Below are 21,280 nucleotides of genomic sequence, written 5' to 3'. Positions count from 1 at the left end.
CTGGAGATTCCTTCGTGCACAACTTGTATTCTTTCGGATGTTTCAGACCAAATGTTGTAACAGCGGCCATGTTTTGTATTGTTTAGGGTCCTCGCCACCACAAGACAAATTGACATTGCAAGTTGTACATGTAGCTGGACTTGAATGGTCTTCTTTTTGAAAGTACTGCCAAACAACAACTTTTTCTGCTCACCAGATCCATGTCCACTTTCTCACATCCTGCTGCATTGAACACTCCACCTACGTAAACACCTTCCCGTAATCAACGGCGCCGTCATCACGTCGACCTGCGTAGCGGGCCTAGTGCAAGGGTAGAGTCAAATAGTATAGAAGTAACAAGAGGCGAAACTCAATAGAACGTTGTGCTTCGTTCAGTCAAAGATGGTGGAGCTGCAGCTCGGTAATGGGTAAGTTTGTTGCAATGGAACGTTCTATTGAGTTTTGCCTCTTGTTACTTCCATAGTCTTTGGTAGGGTTTGGTTCGGTGGAAAAAAGTTCTAACATTCGGCAGAAACCGAACCCCGTCAAAAAACCCAATATTCGGTCGAACCTGAACCCGAATCCTGGATTCGGTGCATCCCTAATTTCTGTAGGGATCCTTTCCATAATGTTGTCAGACACTTAGAATAATAATCTGAGTCTGTCAGCCATTTACACACAGGAAAATCCATCTGGAAAACAAACTAAATTACTGTTTAAATCAAACCATATTCTTAATTGAAGTGTGACTTGGAGTTGATGAGGAGTGAGCTGTCCAGATGATCCACTTACCCATCACAATGAACACAAACAGACTCCACTGCATCTTCACCCTGTTAGATGGTAATAAACACAGTTATTTTTGGTATGAAATCAGGAATATTTTACACCATTACTCACAGACTTTTGGAAAAGATGTTGCATTTATTGAAGCGACAACACACACACAGACACACACACAAACACACACACACACAGAGACAAACACACAGGTCAACAGTTTAACACCTTGAACTGTGAAATATGCATTCATATGTTTCCTGTTGGACTTTTTGAATTTGTGTTAAAATAAATATGAAAATTATATTCAAATGTTGGCGGAGTGAGTTAAGCCATCGGGAGGGGGGGGGGTGAATCAGACAGAAGAACAGCCTGTCTTTATGTTTAGGGATACAGTGTATAAGCCAGTCCCTCAGGATGCAAATCAGAGATTTAACTATTCATCACATTCAGCTGTATCTTAAAAGGTAACTGGGTTTTCATCAACCTGGACTCTATGTTCCCATGTGTTTGTGTCTCAGTGACTGATGGGAACAACTAGCTTTAAAAATTGTCCAAAGAAAGAAACAAGCTTTAATGTAACCCTACAGGACAGATGTTCAGCATCAGTTAGTGTCCACTAAAAATTCTGTTGTTGCCGCTGACAGACTCAGATTATTATTCTAAGTGTCTGACAACATTATGGGATGGATCCCTACAGAGATAGACCTTTTAGTTAAATAGTAAGATCCTTTTAGTTTAACATGAAACAGCCCCAAAATCACCATCACCAAACTCCACCAGACTCCATGTAAATAATCAGGACTTTTAGCGTGTATAGAGCCAGCATATCTCCACCAGACTCCATGTAAATAATCAGGACTTTTAGTGTGTATAGAGCCATATCTCCACATGTAAATGGGTGAATTAAGGGTTTATTTAAACCAAGCCAGAGTGGTGATTGTTTTGATAGTTTTATTTTGTTTCTGTCCACTTTGAATTAAGTGGGTTTTACGATGATTAAAGTACTTTTTATTTTCTTGGAGTCTGGTGGGTTTGGTGATGGTGATTTCAGGGCTGTTTCATGTTAAACCCACCAGACTCCATGTAAATAATCTTTAAATAACTTTATCATCATGCTAAAAGTACTGTTTATTTACTGTAAACAGAATTTAAATGTATGTTGCTTAAAAGTGAGTCATAAATACACTCTAAATATAAGTCTGTAAAATAACAGAGAATATTCTGGCAAGTCATTACCCAGACTTTGTCCCGTTGCTAAAAAAACAACATAAATAATGTGTGTGTTAAAAAAGCGTACAGAAAATTAAAGAAATGAAAGTGCAGAAAAAAGTGACAAACGGCAAAAAAACGACCAGCAAAAACATTGGAAATGAAGTCAGAGAGGTCGAAAAATAAATGATAAAAACATTGTTAAAAGAGTCGCTAAGGCCGAAAAAAACGAGACAACAAATTCTAAAAACTAAAAAATCCTAAAAACACACACACACAGAAACACACAGACACACACAAGACACACACACAGAGAAGCACACAAAACACACACAGACGCACACACACACACACACAGACACACACAGACACACACAATGCATTCCCTAGCCCCTTACCCTAACCTTAACCATCACAACTAAATGCCTAACCTTAACCCTTACCCTTACCCTAACCATCACAACTAAAAACCTAATTCTATCCCTAATCCTAAAACCAAGTCTTAACCCTCAAACAGCCCTTTAACCTTGTGGGGTCCCATGTACAGCGGTTCTGTCCTCTCCGCAGCGGTCGCAGGTTCAATTCCAACCTGCGGCCCTTTGCTGCATGTCCCCCCCCCCACCTTTCAAGTCTAAGCTGTCCTGTCTAATTATTGCCTAAAAATGGCTAAAAAAATAATCGACCAAAAAAATGTACTGAAATACAACTGCTAATACTCAGATATTTGTTAGAGCATATAGTTTTTTAGATGCAGACCTTTTGAGTGATACGTTTGAGGACCCCGGATGTATCAGAGAAGATAACTTAAATATTGAGAAATAAACAAAAGGAGTTTGAAGGAAAAGTGGAAACCTTATCATTATATAAATCAGATGTTACATGCAGTATTACGTAGAATACAATCCCTCTTCTGCAAATCCACACAAATATTAAAATGTGAAATCAAACAGCCGAGTTTAAAACTTATATAACTTATATAGTTAATAACTTACATCTTGTGAATGTCCACAGCTTCTCTCTGCTCTGATGGTTCTCCCTTTCTGTGCCCACGGAGACTCTTCATACACTCTGGCTGTCCCTTTGTTGTCGTCATTTGAATATTAAAATATAAGACGTGTCAGATCTGTATCATTGCCTGGAAACATCCCACTGTTACCTTCATCTAAACATTAGATTAGATCAGATTAGATTCAACGTTATTGTCATCGTGCAGAGTACAAAGACAACCAAATGTAGTTTGTGTTCAACCAGAAGAGCAGAAAGAGCAGAAAAGTGTAACGTGATATACAAGTATAGACAGGACAAGAAATCTAGTGCAGTGTAGACAGTAGTGTACAGTTGGTTTACATTATAATAGTAGTGAGAATAATATAGATATATGCAGTGTATTACTATGAGAAAAACAGAATAAATATGGATATTCAGTATGAACCATATAGACAGATATGTACAGTATGTACAGATATGTGCAGTGTGGTAACAGTACCATTGTAGTGCAGAAACAGTACCATTATAAGAGTAGTAAGAATATGTGTATGTGCAGGATGAATAGTATGAAGAGCAGTAGAATATAGCTATGTATAAGTGTAGTTACAGTATGTGTGTTGTTTCAGTGTCTGTGTGTTGTCTCAGTGTGTGTGTCTCTCAGTGTGTGTGTGTGTGTGTGTGTGTGTGTGTGTGTGTGTGTGTGTGTGTGTGTGTGTGTGTGTCTCAGTGTGTGTGTGTTATCTCAGTGAGGATTGTTCTGAGTGTTTCTCTGTACTGAGTCTGTTCTGAGTGTGTGTGTGTGTGTGTGAAGAGTTGTGTTTCTGTGAATGAGTTTAGCAGAGATGTGAACTGTTGAGTTCAGCTGACTGTTGGTATCAACTGCTGCTGTGCAGACTGGAGTTTGAGTTTAGCACACGTGGCTTCAGTTGTGCAGAGAACTGTAACAGGCTTTTATTTAGCAAAAGTCAAACATCTTTGACTGTTATTATTGCATGTCTCATATAGTCTTCTCACTTACAGTTTAGTCGATATGAAGCCCTAAAAAAGTTCTGTATCCATCTTGGATTTAAGCAAATCAAGCAAAACTAAGATTACATTTTTAAAAACAGGCGATTCACAAACTCTCTGCTTCTTCTGGGGGAATTTATGAGTCTCAGCATCAGCAAATCTGCCAAGTTCTGCTTCAACTAGAACTGTTTCTTCCTACAGGTGGACTATACGGATGCATAGGGCCCCTGCAGCCTCTAGGGGCCCCTGCAGCCACTAGGGGGCCCTGCAGCCTCTAGGGGCCCCTGCAGCCACTAGGGGGCCCTGCAGCGACTAGGGGGCCCTGCAGCGACTAGGGAGCCCTGCAGCCACTAGGAGGCCCTGCAGACACTAGGGGCCCTTGCAGCCACTAGGGGCCCATGCAGACGCTAGGAGGGCCCTACAGCCACTAGGTGACCCTACAGCCACTAGGGGCCCTGCAGCCACTAGGGGGCCCTGCAGCCACTAGGGGACCCCAAGCTTCAAGTTCAGCCCGTTGAGCCTCAATATATTTAGGGAGAAACATAATGACCTGTGTTTATTTGTAGCCACTAGCAAGTAGCCTTCTTTGTTCTAAATATTTCAAAGTAATCCTGTTTGATGGAAATCCTGAATCTGTTGCATTTATTGACGTAGAGGAGCCTCATCGTTAACTTTTTTATTATTTCTGCAGGTTTAATAAACATACCGTAACATTCAAGCCATTAGCAAATGAGTTGCTACAAAGCTAATTAAGACTATCAGCTCCACACAACTCTCTCTGGATTTCTCAGTATGACTATGATCAGAAGATATCAACAAAAACCTTTAACCTTCTAACACTGTTCTGGTCAAAAATAACTGATATCATTCCCTGTACCATAAATATTTTTCATCCGATTGCCGCAATACCTTATGATATCCTTCACAAAAGGCATGTGAACACATGACATTCATTGTGACAGCTTTCTTTGAATTTTGAGTGATTTATTCAACTTGGTCACACTGTTTTTGTTTACGGTCAAAAATGACCGACATACAAAATTTCATGTTACTGTTGTGTTGTGAGTTGAAGGTGTGTTTAAGCCCTTTATGAGCTATATGACAGCCTCTTGCTACAGTGATGTAATGAGTTACTATCCAGAGAGAATAACAAGTAAGGTAATGCATTATGTTTTTTTGTTTTGTTTTTTAAAGTGAATAATGTGTATTACACGTTCTTGAGTAGTGACCCCAACACTGATGATATGAAATATCAGCAGCATAATACCATCAAGAGATGGTTTTCTGTCTGTCTGTTAACTTACTTGTAGATGCCTTTTGAAATGTGAAGTAGCCTTGATGGAGCCACAGACTGGAGCACTGCAGTGCTTGCATATGGCTCTGTGGTTTCCAGGTGTTCGTGTTGGAATTGGTTCTTCAAAATGAACTAGTACAGATGACCTTTTTAGGCCGGCTATTATTTTCCATGTCGCTGTTATTACAGGTGTCAAATCTAGAAACGTTTATAATCTGAAGTTGTAAGGGACTTCTGAAACTTAAAAAGTCCAATGTGACCATCAAATTGTGTAGAAAAGAAGCTTTCAAACAAATGTCCACCTCAAATTTTGTGTTAACCATTTTTAAATACTTGGTTAAAGTAAAGCATTCTGGGAAATGGAGACATGTTCCATCATGTTCCATCATGTTCCACAAAATTAAAATTGCAATAAATCAAACTTAATTATTTGTTTTGACTAGAGCTTTCAACATTCATTGTTGGGGGGAAACATTTCCTGTTAATGTATTCTGCACAAGTAGTTCAAACTAATATCATTCATAGAATATGTAATGCAATCATATCTGACATATATTATAAAAGCTTCATTGTTAAACACTTCACTTAAATTATGTATATGAATTTCTTTGAATTTTCATTGAATTGCAATTCTGCTTCCTTTAATTCAAATTCGAATTGTAATTCTAGATCCTGTTTTTGACATCAATTAAAATTCAAGAATTGAATTGGAATTTAGGAGTCATTCTCAATTCAATTCTGAATTGTGCACAAGCCTGACCCACACACACACACACACACACACACACACACACACACACACACACACACACACACACACACAGACACACACACACACACACACACAGTTCATGTTGTCATGTTGCCACTTGTGCATGTGAACCAACAATTTTCGCACACACATGCATGCATGCACACACACACAGAAACACCCACACCCACATAAACAGACAGACACACACACACACACACACACATACACACACATGTACTCACACTCACACACACACACACACACACACACAGTGTGTACACAGGTAATCTCAGTTTATGTTGTCATGTTGCCACTTGTGCATGTGAACCACCAATGTTCGCACACACACGCATGCACGCACACACACACACACACACACACACACACACACACACACACACACACACACACATGTTGTAGATGTTAATGTTCTATTAAACTACCTAAATTACTTTTTGTCATTTTTATTGGTATTTATGTTAAAATAAAGGCAGTTAAAACTGTCCGGTCAAATTTGACCACGAACAGTAAATTAAGGGGGGTAGCAACGAACAGTGTTTGAAGGTTAAAAAAGCAGCAAAAACATCAGAAAAGGCAACAAAAACATTGAAAATGTGACAAAAATTAACTAATAACATTGATGCATGACTAAACTTTGACCAGTCTGCAATTCACTCAACATCCTCTGATCTTAACTATTAGTCAAAATAATTGATATTTTTTTGCTTTTTTAACAAAGAAATTAGGTATATTGTCCATATAAATTAGGTTTATTGACCATGAATTTAAAAATAAATCAAAGCAAAAATGTATTAAAAAGTGTAAAAATTATTAAAAGGGCCAAATACCATGGTGGACAACACAAGGGTTAAAAAATAGCCTTTTGCTTGGCAGTAACCGGTCACACAGTAACGCTTCGGATTAATTTGGCCATGCAGTTACTGCAAAACTCTCCTTGATCCTGGCTGTTCTGGGAGGAGGAAATAACCAAAGTAACAACAGGGGAACTAGCTGGTTTTTAATTTGCTTCAAGTGCTTTAAAGTTGTGACTTTAAACTAATGTGTTAAACATTTAATTTAATATGTTGATCAGCTGCTCAGTTAATAATCACCATTTAACGTTAGAAATCCAACACACAGACCCAGTTTCATGATGTGATAACTAGGGTTGGGTACCGAAACCCGGTTCCACTATGGTACCAGTTCCTACGCAAACGGTAGTATTCGGACAGGATTAGAACGCAAATTTCGGTTCCTCGTTTCGGCTCAGACTGAAATATTTTCCCTCTGTCGCTCCGGACAGCGGCAGACTCTTTTCTTCTTTCTCCCTTTTCTGCCGAGTGGCCACGTGCCGGCTCGCGGTGTGAAGCTTGTGTCCGCGCTATCCTCCGACATGCTACTCTACAATCGCTGCTCATAGACGGATTTTTGTACACGCTCTGAAAAAGAAGTAAAAATATCAGACTCTCTCTGTAGTCTACCGTTACCTAGCTACCGTAAATGTAGGCTACTTTTAAAATGCCATATTTTCCTCTGGGCTCACCAAAACATATTACACTTACTCTGCTAGTCTATCGTTCAGGACAAGAGCCTGTAGCCTGGTGGTGGGGGGGGTCCTGCCCTTTCAGACTCATACCTGGGTGTGTACAGACCTCTTGGACACCATCTGAGAGAGTTTCTCCTGTGCAGGACATGCCATAAGTCAGGAGAGGTGTCCTATCCCGCCAGAGAAGGCAAATATGGTCATTTTTCTGCTAAAGAACTGCTAAAGTTTGAAGCTGGTTGGCATACCAACTCAACATTTATGTTGTTGTTACTTGTTAATAGTGCAAGTGTTATTTGTTAAATTATTGTAGTTATGTGTTAGATGACTTAGGTTTACTTATATTTAAACGTTAATAAATTGTTAAATTTAAATAATTTTCAATTTTAAAAAAAACTCCATAAAAAGCCTTTCTTTTATGTAATTTTTCAGTTTGTCAAGAATCGGTTTAAGAATCGTTTAGGAATCGGAATCGTTTTAAAAGCACCGGTTCGGCATCGGAATCGTAAAAATCCAAACGGTACCCAACCCTAGTGATAACAGGATTTGGGTTAGTCAAAAAAGAGGACCACTCTGTGGTTTAACAGTTTATTTAGACTCAGAGAAAACTATTCTTTGGTTACATAAAACTCAAGAAAAAATGTGATCATCAGAAACAGATTTTACAAAATATAACCATCAGATATTCACCAGAACTTGACACTTTAAGAGGAAGAAAAAATAACAAAGGGTAATCATTCATGTTATAGGATTACATCCTCTGTTTAATATCTGCTGTCACTTCTCTTTCCCCCGAGGTTTGTTTCCTACATTTCCCAGAATGCCATTCAATAATCCCAGAGGACACACAGTATGTCAACATCACACCACTGCAAACAAAGTGAGTAAATTAATAAAACACATCCTTAACTTAATCCCACACTGTTAAAATATAAAGTAAAAGACCTATATTACTACTTTCTTCCTGAAATATTAAAACTTTTTGACCTGAAATATATTCTTCTTACATATGACTTTTTTTACTTGAAATATAACGATTTTCTTAAATTACGACTTTTTCCCCAAAATATGAGATTTTAACTTGAAATATTACGTATTTTTTCCCAAAATATCACGACTTTTCTTCTTGAAATATATACTTTGAGATATAAGTAATAAGTAGTAATCTGTTTTACATCTCCCCCGAGGTTTGTTTCCTACATTTCCCAGAATGCCATTCAATAATCCCAGAGGACACACAGTATGTCAACATCACACCACTGCAAACAAAGTGAGTAAATGAATAAAACACATCCTTAACTTAAGTAAAAGTATTAATCCCACACTGGTAAAATGTAAAGTAAAAGATCTAAATTTCAACTTTCTTCCTGAAATTTTATGATTTCCATTTTAAAACATTACGACTTTTTTCCCAAAATATTACGACTTTTTTATCTTAAAGTGTAAAGTGCAGGTTAACCACCACAACCAATTAATATGTAAATAAAGTGCTCAATATGTATATATTTAAACATTTCTGTCTTAAATTGCGTTAAAATAACATTTATTGGGGTTTCTTCGAAGGTAGCATGTTTTTTTACAGTCACTGGGTGATGACGTCATAAGAGGGAGTAGCAACCCATAGCACGTACATAGACGGGCCAACAACGGGACAATTTTATCCATTTTCGCCATCTTATTCATCACTAAATTCCCTTCTGACAACGTTTTAGGCGAGAAATTAACTGTTTGGATTTCGAATACAGGCAGTCTTGCAAAAATCGTTGCCGAATTGACGATTGGCTTCAAAGTTTTCGGAGTTGAGAAGCTCCGTAAAGTAACTCGACAACCAGCAGCGCCTGCCCCGGCCGCTGGCTGTCTCTTGGACAGTCTCGCTCGGACACCCCGCTGTAAACCGGAGGTCTCCCGGACACACACACACACACACACACACACACACACACAAACGCTGTAAACCGGAGGTGTCTCAGACCGGACACACACACACCGCTGTAAACCGGAGGTCTCCCGGACACACACACACACACACCTCTGTAAACCGGAGGTCTCCCGGACACACACACACACACACCTCTGTAAACCGGAGGTCTAGTAAATAAGAGGCTTTTATTTCGTTTGTTTTAATATCACAACACATGTCCATCATAAGATTAACGGGAACCTGTGGTTAACTGTCTTTTCGGAGTTAAACTCAACAAGCACCTGACAACCTCGCTGGCCAGCCGTCTCTCACACACACACACGCACACACACACACACACACACACACACACACACACACACACACACACACACACACACACACACCGAGCCACAGCGCGGCAGCAGAGGAGAGAGTGGGTGCCAGAGGCAGCAGTAAAATCAGCCCACTTCGTAGCCACAAACCCAGGCACCAATCAGCCATTTTTCCTGGTGGAGCCTCTGCCCTGTTTCTGATGTATCGAACATCCCGCAGAAACACAATAGTTCACCATTTTTGCTAGGTCTCCAATATAACTGCTAGCCTACTAGCCGTTAGAGGCTAACGGTAACTCTAGTCTTATGACGTCACACCCGGCTTAGTGGAAGGGAGGGGGAGTGCTTAAAACCACTGTAAAAAATACCAACTTTTCATATTATATACAGCATTTTTGTATAAAAAAACATACAAAACAATGGTGGGCGGCTCTAATCTTTATGTTTAATGAGCACATTGCTTAACTTCATGAAAAATTTAACCTGCAATTTACACTTTAAATATTAGGACTTTGTTCCCCAAATTTTATGACTTTTTTCCCAAAACATTACAACTTTTTTACTGGAAATTAATTAATTAACTTTGAGATCTAAGGAAAGTACCTCATCTCAACAACATTTTTACTGAAGTGCAGTATTTGAGTAAATGTACTTAGTTACATTGTGTTACATGGTGGTTTTTACTTGGAACAGATGAAGTTAAGCTTGTGGTCATCGTCGATCATTTTGACCCAAGTTCCATTTTGGTCCATGGCTCCAGACATGTTGCAGTCGTCCCCAGGCTGGCCGGGGCCCCAGTTCTTGTAGAGGACCGTCTCGTCACTGACCCAGAACCAGAAGTCCAGAGTGCAGGTGTAGCGCAGTCCCAGCCACACGTGGGGAGTGGAGGCCATCTTGGCTCTCTCCTGGACCCAGAGCTGATCGTCCTGGTTGGTGATGGAGACAAGGTCACGATAGTGATCTCTGCAGTAGTATAACGCATCCTCCCAGATCATGCTCTGGTTGATCAGGATCACTGAATCTGTCAGGGGAGAAGGAGAGTCAATCAGGGGAGAAGGAGAGTCAATCAGGGGAGAAGGGGAGTCAATCAGGGGAGAAGGAGAGTCAATCAGGGGAGAAGGGGAGTCAATCAGGGGAGAAGGAGAGTCAATCAGGGGAGAAGGAGAGTCAATCAGGGGAGAAGGAGAGTGAATTAGGTGAGGAGCCAATTAGTGTCCGAGTCAATTAGTGGCAGAGTCAGTGACAGAGACCCAAATGCTCTGCCCGTGGAGACAAACACAGGACAGTTTAAATAACAGCTGTAACATTAGATTATATATATTGTGATGAAGCAATATTACAACAGAGGGTTTTGATTTAACGTCATTATTGTTATGTTATGTTAACATATTATGTTTAGAGAAACTTCTTAAAAAGTTATAAATTCACCTTCCCAACAACTTAGCATGTGGAACTAAATGGATTCCTTAGATCATCATCTATGTTTTAATGATCCTACTATCTTCTTCATCTTCTTTCTAACTATACAATGGGGTTCGCTACAGCCTTTTAAAAGACAGTAAAGTCGGCCTTAAAGAGTCTGCAGTTGAAAGTGAAATCTCAGCAGAAAACTGCACTGTAAAATATAACTGTGGTTCTACTTTTAGTGCTGCCTTTTCAACATCCAATTTGTTCAACAAAAGAAATTTGGAAATGAGTTTATTTATCGTGAGTTACATCATTATCAAGATATTCAACAACGATGAACCTCATATATATGACCATTGCACCAAACTGCCTTGCACTATATTTATATTTATATGAATACTTAAATCTTAAATCTCGGACTGATATTGTACCAATCCTTCCCTTTTTTCATTTGCTACTGTACATTTTTTTGTAAATTTGTAAGTTATATTTTATACTAACAGTACTTTTTTATATTTCTAACTGTAATTTCTGCTTTTTATTCTTTAATTATACTATATATATATATATATATATATATATATATATAATATATATATATATATATATATATATATATATATAATAGTTAAGTGAGTGTTCTCGAGCAAAGATTAGCCGGAGTCAAATTCCTCCTTTTGTCTACCAAAACCTGGCCAATAAAGCTGATTCTGATTCTGACTGATACCGTGCGGCCATAATAAACTAATAAATAAAGTAAATTATTAAACAGATGTAGGTGTACAGTACTATTAGATAGACCTTCTGCTAAACTCACCATTGTAGCAGAAGAAGGGTTTTTTATTATCACAGACATCAGAGCTCCAATTTCCATTTGACCTAGTCATAGCACATGTCTTCTTAGGTTCATCTGTATCCCAGGATCTGAAAGAGAAACTGCTCCCATCTGACCAACTCCAGGCAGACTCTCTGAACAGGCCGATCCAGAAAAATGTGCTTGCATCATTCTGGTGCTGTGTCTTGAAGTCTTCTATCGGTTTGACTCCACTGATCAGGTCAGTGTGATATTTTTTGCAGTAGCTTTGAGCCTCTAGCCAGGTTATCTGGTTAGTGACATGAACTGCTTTGCCGGTTTCATTGTGTTCTGTGGAACACACAGACAAACCTTTTAGTTTTCATTTAATCTCATAAAATCCTACATTATTCTTATTTCAAAACAATAATGTGATATCAATTCAGAGACTTTCCTCCCCTGAAAAACTCCCCAATAAGTGGTTTGTTCCAGCATCATTCTGACCTACAGTATATTTATGTTTGTAGTGGCGGCGCCCTCTAGTGGCCGTAGTAGTTCTCACGGGAGCAAAGCAGGAAGTAAAGTGAAGAAGTATAAGAGCACCAAATGTCCTGGTAGCGAAATTACGAATCCTACTATGGTCCTACCCTACAAAGCAACTTGATTGGTTTTCGTTTGCATTATTCGGGCATTGATTTGGATACTTTGGGTACTGTGTCTTGAAGTATTCTAGCTGGTTGACTCCACTGATCGGGTCAATGTAATTTTTTCTGCAGAAGCTCTGAGCCTCTAGCCAGTTCATCTTCGTCTTATCGTCACTGATATAAAGTGTTTGGCCAGATATATTCTGTACTGTGGAACACACAGACAAACTTTTTTGTTTTTATTTAGTCTCATAAAATCCTACATTATTCTTATTTCAAAACAATAATGAGAATTTTCCTCCCCTTAAAAACTCCCCCAAAAGTGGTTTGTTCCAGCATCATTCTGACCTATATTCAGGTTTCTAGTGGCGGCGCCTTCTAGTGGCCGTAGTAGTTCTTACGGGAGCAAAGCAGGAAGTAAGGTGAGGAAGTATAAGAGCACCAAATGTCCTGGTAACACAGGACTTTCACCCAGGAGACCGGGGTTCATTCCCGTTTGAAAAGACAAAAGAAAAAAAGAGTTTATTTTAAATTTAGGGAACAAACGGAGCTACATCACGTTCTGCATCACGTAGTAACCTTCAGGAAGTGAAGTCACGTCTTCACAACGTTAATGAAGTGTTTAAAACTCGACCGTTACCTTCTCTGGTTTAGATATGAGGACGGAAAACTCTCCTGTAGGTCAGATTAGAGGTGGGGGGGGACAAAAGTCAGAACTACTACGACCACTAGAGGGCGCCGCCACTACAAACATAAATATAGGTCAGAATGATGCTGGAACAAACCACTTCTGGGGGAGTTTTTTAAGAGAGAACAGACTCTATGAGCCACATGTTCTCACCGTCATAGCAGATAAATGTATACGTTTTAGAACAAGAGTCGTCATCCCATGTGCCACCATGCAGCCTCACACAGATCTTCTGATCGTCTACATTATCCGGCTGTCCTTGATACCAGTTACTGTTACTCTTGTTGAACTCCATCTCTGGCTGAGACCAGCGCCAAACGATCTTTGTTGTGTTTTCTTTCAGCCCAATCCAGGATCCGCCTTGATACTTTGGATGGTTTTGGAGTCTGTTCATGTCTGTCTGGTTAGTCACTGTGGCCAGGTCAGTGTGGTTCTTTCTGCAATACTCCTGGGCTTCTTCCCAGGTCTTATTCTCTCCAATGAAGTGGTAGTCATACAGCTGACCCCCAATGGAGGAACACTGACCTGATAACAGAGAAGAAACTGCAGCGATGGAGCTGAGAGCTAGACAAGCATCTGTTCATTAAAAGGTAACTTTGTTGTGTTTTTAAACCTGGACTCTATTTTCCTATGTTTTTGTGTCTAAGTGACTGATGTTAAAGAGTGAGATCCTTTTTGTTTAACATGAAATAGCCCCAAAATCACCATCACCATCACCAAACCCACCAGACTTAATTTGTTAACATGCTGCATATGCTAACATGGTAGCATATGCTATATGCTATCAAAAATTTGGTCCTGTAACAGAAACAAAATAAAAAACATCCTTTTTTTACACATCCGCCAAATTGCATTCAGTAAACTGACCAGACTCCATGTAAATAATAAATAATTTAAGCATCATAAAACACACTTCATTCAAAGTGGACAGAAAAAAAAATAAAACAAATAAAAGCCGTCTTGGTTCATCTTTCCACTGTTCCAACAATCACCACTCTGGTTTGGTTGAAATAAACCCTTAATTCACTCATTTACATGTGGAGATATGCTGGCTCTATACACACTAAAATTACTGATTATTTACATGGAGTCTGGTGGAGATATCCTGGCTCTATACACACTAAAAGTCCTGATTATTTACATGGAGTCTGGTGGAGATATCCTGGCTCTATACACACTAAAAGTCCTGATTATTTACATGGAGTCTGGTGGAGATATGCTGGCTCTATACACGCTAAAAGTCCTGATTATTTACATGGAGTCTGGTGGAGATATGCTGGATCTATACATGCTAAAAGTCCTGATTATTTACATGGAGTCTGGTGGAGTTTGGTGATGGTGAGTAGTATATAGGTGGCGGGTTCGCGCGTGCATGTGTGACGTCATCACACGCACGCGCAAACCCACCCTGTAATCTGGTCATATGAGCGTGCATGTAACGTCGCGGGTGCCCGTTGGTACTCGCGATCGCCATCTAGTGGCCGAATGTAGTATTGCATCTAATCGTTGCTGGTACTCGCGGGCGCCATCTAGTGGCCGAATATGGTAGTGCATCTAATCGTCGAAGTTGCGCGCGCATACCGCGAACGTAATGACGTCGCTGTCGAACGTCGTCACACCGCGGACGCCATCTAGTGGCCGAATGTGGTATTGCATCTAATCGTTGCTGGTACTCGCGGGCGCCATCTAGTGTCCGAATATGGTAGTGCATCTAATCGTCGAAACTGCGCACGCATCTAGCGGATGTGATGACGTAGGTATAGCTGGCGTCATGGTTTATGTGGGGGTGAGGCATTATTTACATTTTGTAAAAAGGTGTTAAAACGTCTGATAGACCAATGGTTAGCTGTTAAGAAGGGTTTGCTATTGGTGGGTTGTAAAAACGCCCTACAGGGTGTGGTTTGTGGTGTTTAAAAACCCCTTGTTTCAAGGCTGACTGCTCACTTTTTTATCCACCATTTTTAGCTGTTCTGGTAGCTAGCTTGTTTCCACGTTTTTTCCACAACAAAAGGCCAGCTGGAGTTTCACTTTTTAATTCTTCTAGGTGCAAGCAAAGAGGAATTGTTTTTCAGCCATGTCTTTCCACGCATTTGGACAACAATCTGGATCATCTTTTGTTGAAGAAGGTGAGACATCTAGAATAGGACCCACTACATTTGGTTTGAGCCTAGCCCACCGTGAAGAGTTATGGGGATGCGAAGAGCCTAATACTGGAACAACAGGCAGTTTGAGTCAGGCTCCCAGAAAGAAGCGATTCCGTTCGGAGATCTTTCCTACAAGCATGACTGAGTCATGTACATCTGATCTGGAATATGTTGGTGTCAACGGATACAGTTATTCAATTCGCTACAATGCTGGATACGTGACATTAGCTGTTTACACTAGTGTTGCTGTGGAACTATCTAGCAATGCCAAAACAGCCTGTACAATCTCTGTGAAAGACTGGGGCCTTTTCGTGATGTCGTCTGTCCGGATCTTGACAATCCGGGCTTACCTGAGCTGGTGTATGTGTCTCAATGGGATAGTCGCAATGGCTCCAGTATCTATCGTGTGGAAGCAGACCGTTTCACTAGACCTACAGAGGATTTTATTTTCCTTAGCTTGTGCAGTGAAAGGGAGAAGTTAGTTGCTGCCCGTGGTCATGAAGAATGGAAGTTAAAACCGTATCCTGTATCTAACGATGAATACAACAAATGGTTTAAAAATGTGTTCTTTATACAATGGTGTGACTGGGAGATTTTGAAGAAACAGTTTGATACCATCGACTATGTCATCAGAAGAGACAAAATAAGGAGTTCTTATGAGAACATAAGAAAAAGATTGATATTTGGGAACACTGACCAACAGTCTCTACCCCTACCACGGAACCTCTATAGACCTAAAATCATCAGACACAAAGACTAGCAAAATGGTGGGTCTATTTTTAAGGTGCTAATTATTTGCCCAAAATAGTTAAAATGATTTTATTTTTATTTTTTTTGCTACTGTGATTGTAATGTGTTATTTCTTTTCTTCCCAGAGGATCTGGAGTGGTTTCATTCGACCCCCACAGGTACGCCTCCTAACACCCCTGGGCTATTTGCACCCCTAAAGGCATCCGGATCTCCTCAATCCCTTTCATCATCATCATCATCGCCGCCACCTCTATCGCCGGAACACTTCCTACCATCCCCACCTACACCTCCCCTGCCACCATCTCTATTGTTTGGGGCACTTCCCCTCAGACATGTGCATATCAAACAACCCCTCAACATATGCTACATTACAACAGGGAGGTGTTGCTGATTGTTCGGACACAGAGGCGCCTGATCAGACGGATGGGGTGGTGTCATCTTTGTTTATAGATAGCGTTAAAACAGCGTCTCTACATCTTCTTAACATTGTTCTTTACAAGTATTTGGAAGAGCTTTGTTCGGGCTGTCAGATCAATCATCCAAGCCAGAATCAGCATGCCTGTTTAGAGGGGCTACCAGAACACTTCTACACTGTCCACTTTGAACAGCTTATGAAAAGACTCCTTACTGATAAATTCATTGGTGTAGTGCAACGTTTTCTGTCCTTGAAACATCTCACAGCTGATGAGGGTAGAATCAGGGAGTATCCGAAACAGTTTTGTACGAGTTGAAAACGGCTGAAGATGTTACGACTAAAATCAGTGCTATGTATGACTCTATGATAGGGGACGACGTTGTCAAAATAGCGAAATTAGAGAGATTGGGGACTATTGGCGCGATTTATATGCAAGAAAAAACTAACAGTGTGAAAATATGGGGAATTGTTTAGGTGTAATGTATAACCATATCAGTGAGCGATATCACGTGTCGCATTTATCTGGTATTTTAGATCATGCCATTGCTAATAATGTGAACGACGTTGAAAAATACCAATGTAAGAGTGCTGATGTAGATCGTACAGTTGTGAGTAGGTTAGAAAAACTGATGGTGATTGTAAGAAGACAACATAATACCCCTCCTTGGGAGGATCTGCTGCAGATGTTATTATCAATGTTAATGACACGTGAGAGTATAGTGGAAACATTTTGTGACGTCATAGCCAACATTACACGCAATTTTAAGATGCTGAAAGTTTATCACCTACTTACTATGTATACAATGCTTGTAGATACAGTGAGTTTGTATGTGCAAGAAAAACAGTATACTGATGTCTTGCAGGATTTGCAAAAACTGAATATATTCATAATCAGTAAAAGCGATGTATCCGTATTAGCCAATATGCTGTCTATGATAGAATGAGTTTCACTGTCTTCATAACTGTACTATGTATGGATGTGTGAGAGTGTTTTGTAAAAAAAAATAAATAAATAAAAAGAATGACATAACTCTAATGGGTTCACTTGTGTTTTAAATGAATCATGGAGAAGGTTATGCACAAGATATACTATGATCCGTCCCACCCAGGAGGGTTGGGAGGAGTGCAGCAACTTCGTGATTCCGTCAAAGAATGTACTGGCTTGTCTCCAACTATACCCACGGTTAAAAAGTTTCTGCTGAGGCAGGATGCGTATACACTGCGCTCCTGCATTGAAACACTTCCCAAGAAACAGAGTGATTGTTAATGGTATCGACAAGCAATTCCAAGCTGATTTGGTCGATATGTCTGAATATTCATCGGAAAACGATAATGTGCATTATTTATTGACATGTATTGATGTGTTTTCTAAATATGCCTGGGTAATATGTCTTAAAAACAAATCGGGTCCTATTGTGACAAGTGCCTTTAAGGAAATATTGGAACAAGGACGCCCCAGAAACTCAAACAGACGCTGGAAAAGAATTTTATAATAAGGTTTTCAAAAATTGATGACACAGTATAAAATTCACCATTTTTCCACATCGAATGAAATAAAAGCAAGTGTTGTTGAGCGTTTCAATAGGACTTTCAAAACCAGAATGTGGAGATATTTAACGGCTGTTAACTCACGCCGATATATTGAGGTAGTACAAGATATGGTTGCTGCTTACAACTCTGCATACCATAGGTCAATAAAAATGGCTCCGTCCTCCGTATGTAAAGACAATGAGAAAACTGTCTTTAACACTCTGTACAAACTGAAACCACATGGAACGGTGCTGTTTAAATTTCAGATGGGGGACACCGTTAGGATATCAAAGCACAGAGGCATTTTTCGTAAAGGTTACCAACAGACCTTTACAGATGAGTTTTTTACAATATCAAAATGTATAGGTAGAACTCCTCCTGTTTACATACTGAAAGACAATAGTGGGGAGCTGGTGACAGGTACCTTTTACGAAGCAGAGTTACAGGCTGTAATTGTAGACAAAAACCAAGTGTTTAAAATTGAGAAAGTGCTGTCTCGAAAGGAAATAGGCCGTAAAAAGCTTGTACTTGTGAAATGGCTAGGATGGCCTGAGAAATTCAATTCATGGATCTCTGAAAAAGACATAGTTGATGCAAGATAAAAGAGAGGGGTCAGTCTTGTAATATTAGTCATTGTGGTTTGTTAGTGAAAGGTGTTGGAGCTATGAATAAGAACGGATTTTTTTGTTACGCTGCCTAGTAATTCCTCACAATTAGTTTATCCAAATAATAAGATTTGGCAATTCAGAACAAAACTGGCTAAACCGATCATATTACAAACACCGTATGAAGTTGGTCTTATTGAAATTCAATACCCCAGGATCTGGAATAGTTTCACCGAGAACGATGCCAAGATTGATTTCATCGACACGAAAACGAAAATGTACAACAAGACAAGGCTAACAGTTGGTTCTTATAATACAATCGCCAGCATTGTTAATGAATATAATATGAAATGTGCTGCTAACACAGCCCTAGCCCACATAACTATGAGCCACAACCCTATCACTAATACGATTCTTTTCACGGGAGGAGACGGATGGAATATTGTGTTTAGGGACGTCTGGCGAAATTCTTGGGTTCATACCAGACTCTGTGTTCGAAATACACATTGGCCCCCATTTAAAATGTTCAGCTCCACACCCGGCCGACATCCATGGGGGTCGTTATAATATATTTATTTATAGTGACATTGTGGACTACCAGCTAGTCGGTGATAGTCATGTACCCCTGCTCCGTTGTATAAATATCTCCGATGAGAGCAAACGTATGCCCACTCTGAGTTACGACAGTCCTCACTACACCTCGTTGTCACGCTCGACTATTACTGATATTCAGATAGAACTACGAGACGATCAGAACCAACACATCCCTTTCTCATACGGAAAAGTAATTGTCAAACTACATTTTAGACCTGTGAAACATCATTAAAATGATGAGGAAAGCGTACACAGCCGATGATGGAAGATATATGCACTATTACATGAATCAAGCTGGTGGAGAGTTGCCGGGTTTCATAGGCGCCAGCACACAATATGGGCATGGATTAGGGGGGATATTCAGAAATTTATTTTGAATGGCTGTTCCACTTTTAAAAAGGGGTTTAATATAGCCAAACCCCATCTAAAAACAGCAGCAAGTGGTTTTATTGGCGATGTTGTGACTAATGTCAGGAACGCCGTGGCATCCAGACAACAGGGCAATGGGCTCATGGTGTACAGACGCATAAAGCATTAAAAAGAAGCCCGCCAGGATGTGGGCGTAGCCGGACTGTGAACAAAAAGCATAAAAACACCACCAAAAACGAAGAATTTCTCAAAAGCATCTGTCAGTATCGCAGAGCTCAAACGACGCTCTCTGTCCCTGACAAAAGACATATTTTAATTTTACAGAATCAATCATGGCGTTTATTCATAATCAGTCCGAAGAGTGTGTGAAGACCGAATTGGACCTGTTTACAGTACCGTACACACAAACATCTATCGAAAAATCTACATTTGTAGAAATCCCACCAATGTCAGCTCTAACGGACGGAGGTCCTATTGAATTTTTCATTTCGGCTAGCGGGGAGGATTATCTCGACCTTAACGATTCATACTTGTATACACGTGTAAGGATTACAAACCCTGATGGCACATTGTTGGCTAACGAGCCGATGTAGGTTTTATAAACTATCCTGGATGCAGTCTTTTTCACAAGTAGATATAATGTTGGGTGATAGACTGATCACACAGTCTTCAAATACGTATCCTTATCGATCCGTTATAGAATGTCTTCTGAATTATGGAAAGGACACATTGGCTACGCAATTTAGCACAGGGCTATTTTGTAAGGACACAGCGGGCAAAATGGATGAGACCTCCATCACAGGCGATAATTTGGGGTTGACACAAAGGGGTGAATACACATCCGAAAGCCGTATTGTTGAATTAATAGCACCAGTACACGCGGATTTGTTTTTTCAAGAAAAATTGTTGCTAAATGGTGTGGACATGTCTCTGAAATTCATACGTTCAAAAGATGACTTTGCACTAATGACCCCTGGAAATGTCCAATTCGCTGTGAAAATAATGTCTGCTAGTCTATTTGTCAAGAAAATATCAGTGGCACCAACTGTTAGACTAGCTCATAGTAGGGCCCTACAGCATACTAATGCAAAATATGCTATTGACAGAGTAGCTCTAAAAACCTTCTCAATACCTACAGGCACACGTGTTTGCAACCAAGAAAACCTATTCATAGGACAGATTCCTAAATTTGTAGTCATAGCTTTTCGTAGATAATGAAGCATACACAGGTTCGTATGCCCATAACCCCTTTAATTTTGGAAACTATAATACAGAATTTATTAGCCTTTATGCCGATGGACAGCCTCACCCAGCCCGTCCTTTTCAGCCCCTTTTTTTCAAAGAGGGCAATATGTACGGGAATATTATCAACTGGTTGAATCAACAGGACGCCATTTAAAAAGACAGGTCACTAGCCATAACACGAGAGGATTTTGGGGCTGGTTATACTCTATTTTGTTTTAATTTGGAACCTGACGGTGGGGGCTCAGGAAATGTTTCACTGATTAAGAACGGTAACGTTCGCTTGGAAGTTCGGTTCAGAAATCCA

General features: G+C 39.9%; 2 protein-coding genes across 2 annotated transcripts in view; both read right to left on the bottom strand.

Moving 5' to 3' along the window:
- LOC114561007 (macrophage mannose receptor 1) overlaps positions 1 to 578 on the bottom strand; it is a 31,561-nt gene extending 30,983 nt beyond the window's left edge. The window contains exon 1 of the mRNA XM_028586638.1: positions 551 to 578. Within this exon, the coding sequence (XP_028442439.1) occupies positions 551 to 578 (28 nt within the window). The remainder of the gene's footprint in view (positions 1 to 550) is intronic.
- Positions 579 to 10,388: 9,810 nt separating this feature from the next.
- On the bottom strand, positions 10,389 to 14,201 carry LOC114561006 (macrophage mannose receptor 1-like). The gene is made up of 4 exons (XM_028586637.1): positions 14,192 to 14,201; positions 13,478 to 13,849; positions 12,017 to 12,343; positions 10,389 to 10,813 (listed from the first exon to the last, which is right to left on the bottom strand). Exons 1-4 carry the CDS (start codon positions 14,199 to 14,201, stop codon positions 10,473 to 10,475), a joined length of 1,050 nt encoding a protein of 349 aa, XP_028442438.1. The 3' UTR covers positions 10,389 to 10,472.
- Positions 14,202 to 21,280: the final 7,079 nt, after the last annotated feature.

Source organism: Perca flavescens, chromosome 9, assembly GCF_004354835.1.
Source record: "Perca flavescens isolate YP-PL-M2 chromosome 9, PFLA_1.0, whole genome shotgun sequence".
Classification (NCBI taxonomy): Eukaryota; Metazoa; Chordata; class Actinopteri; order Perciformes; family Percidae; genus Perca; species Perca flavescens.
This window is presented reverse-complemented; position numbering and strand designations above follow the sequence as displayed.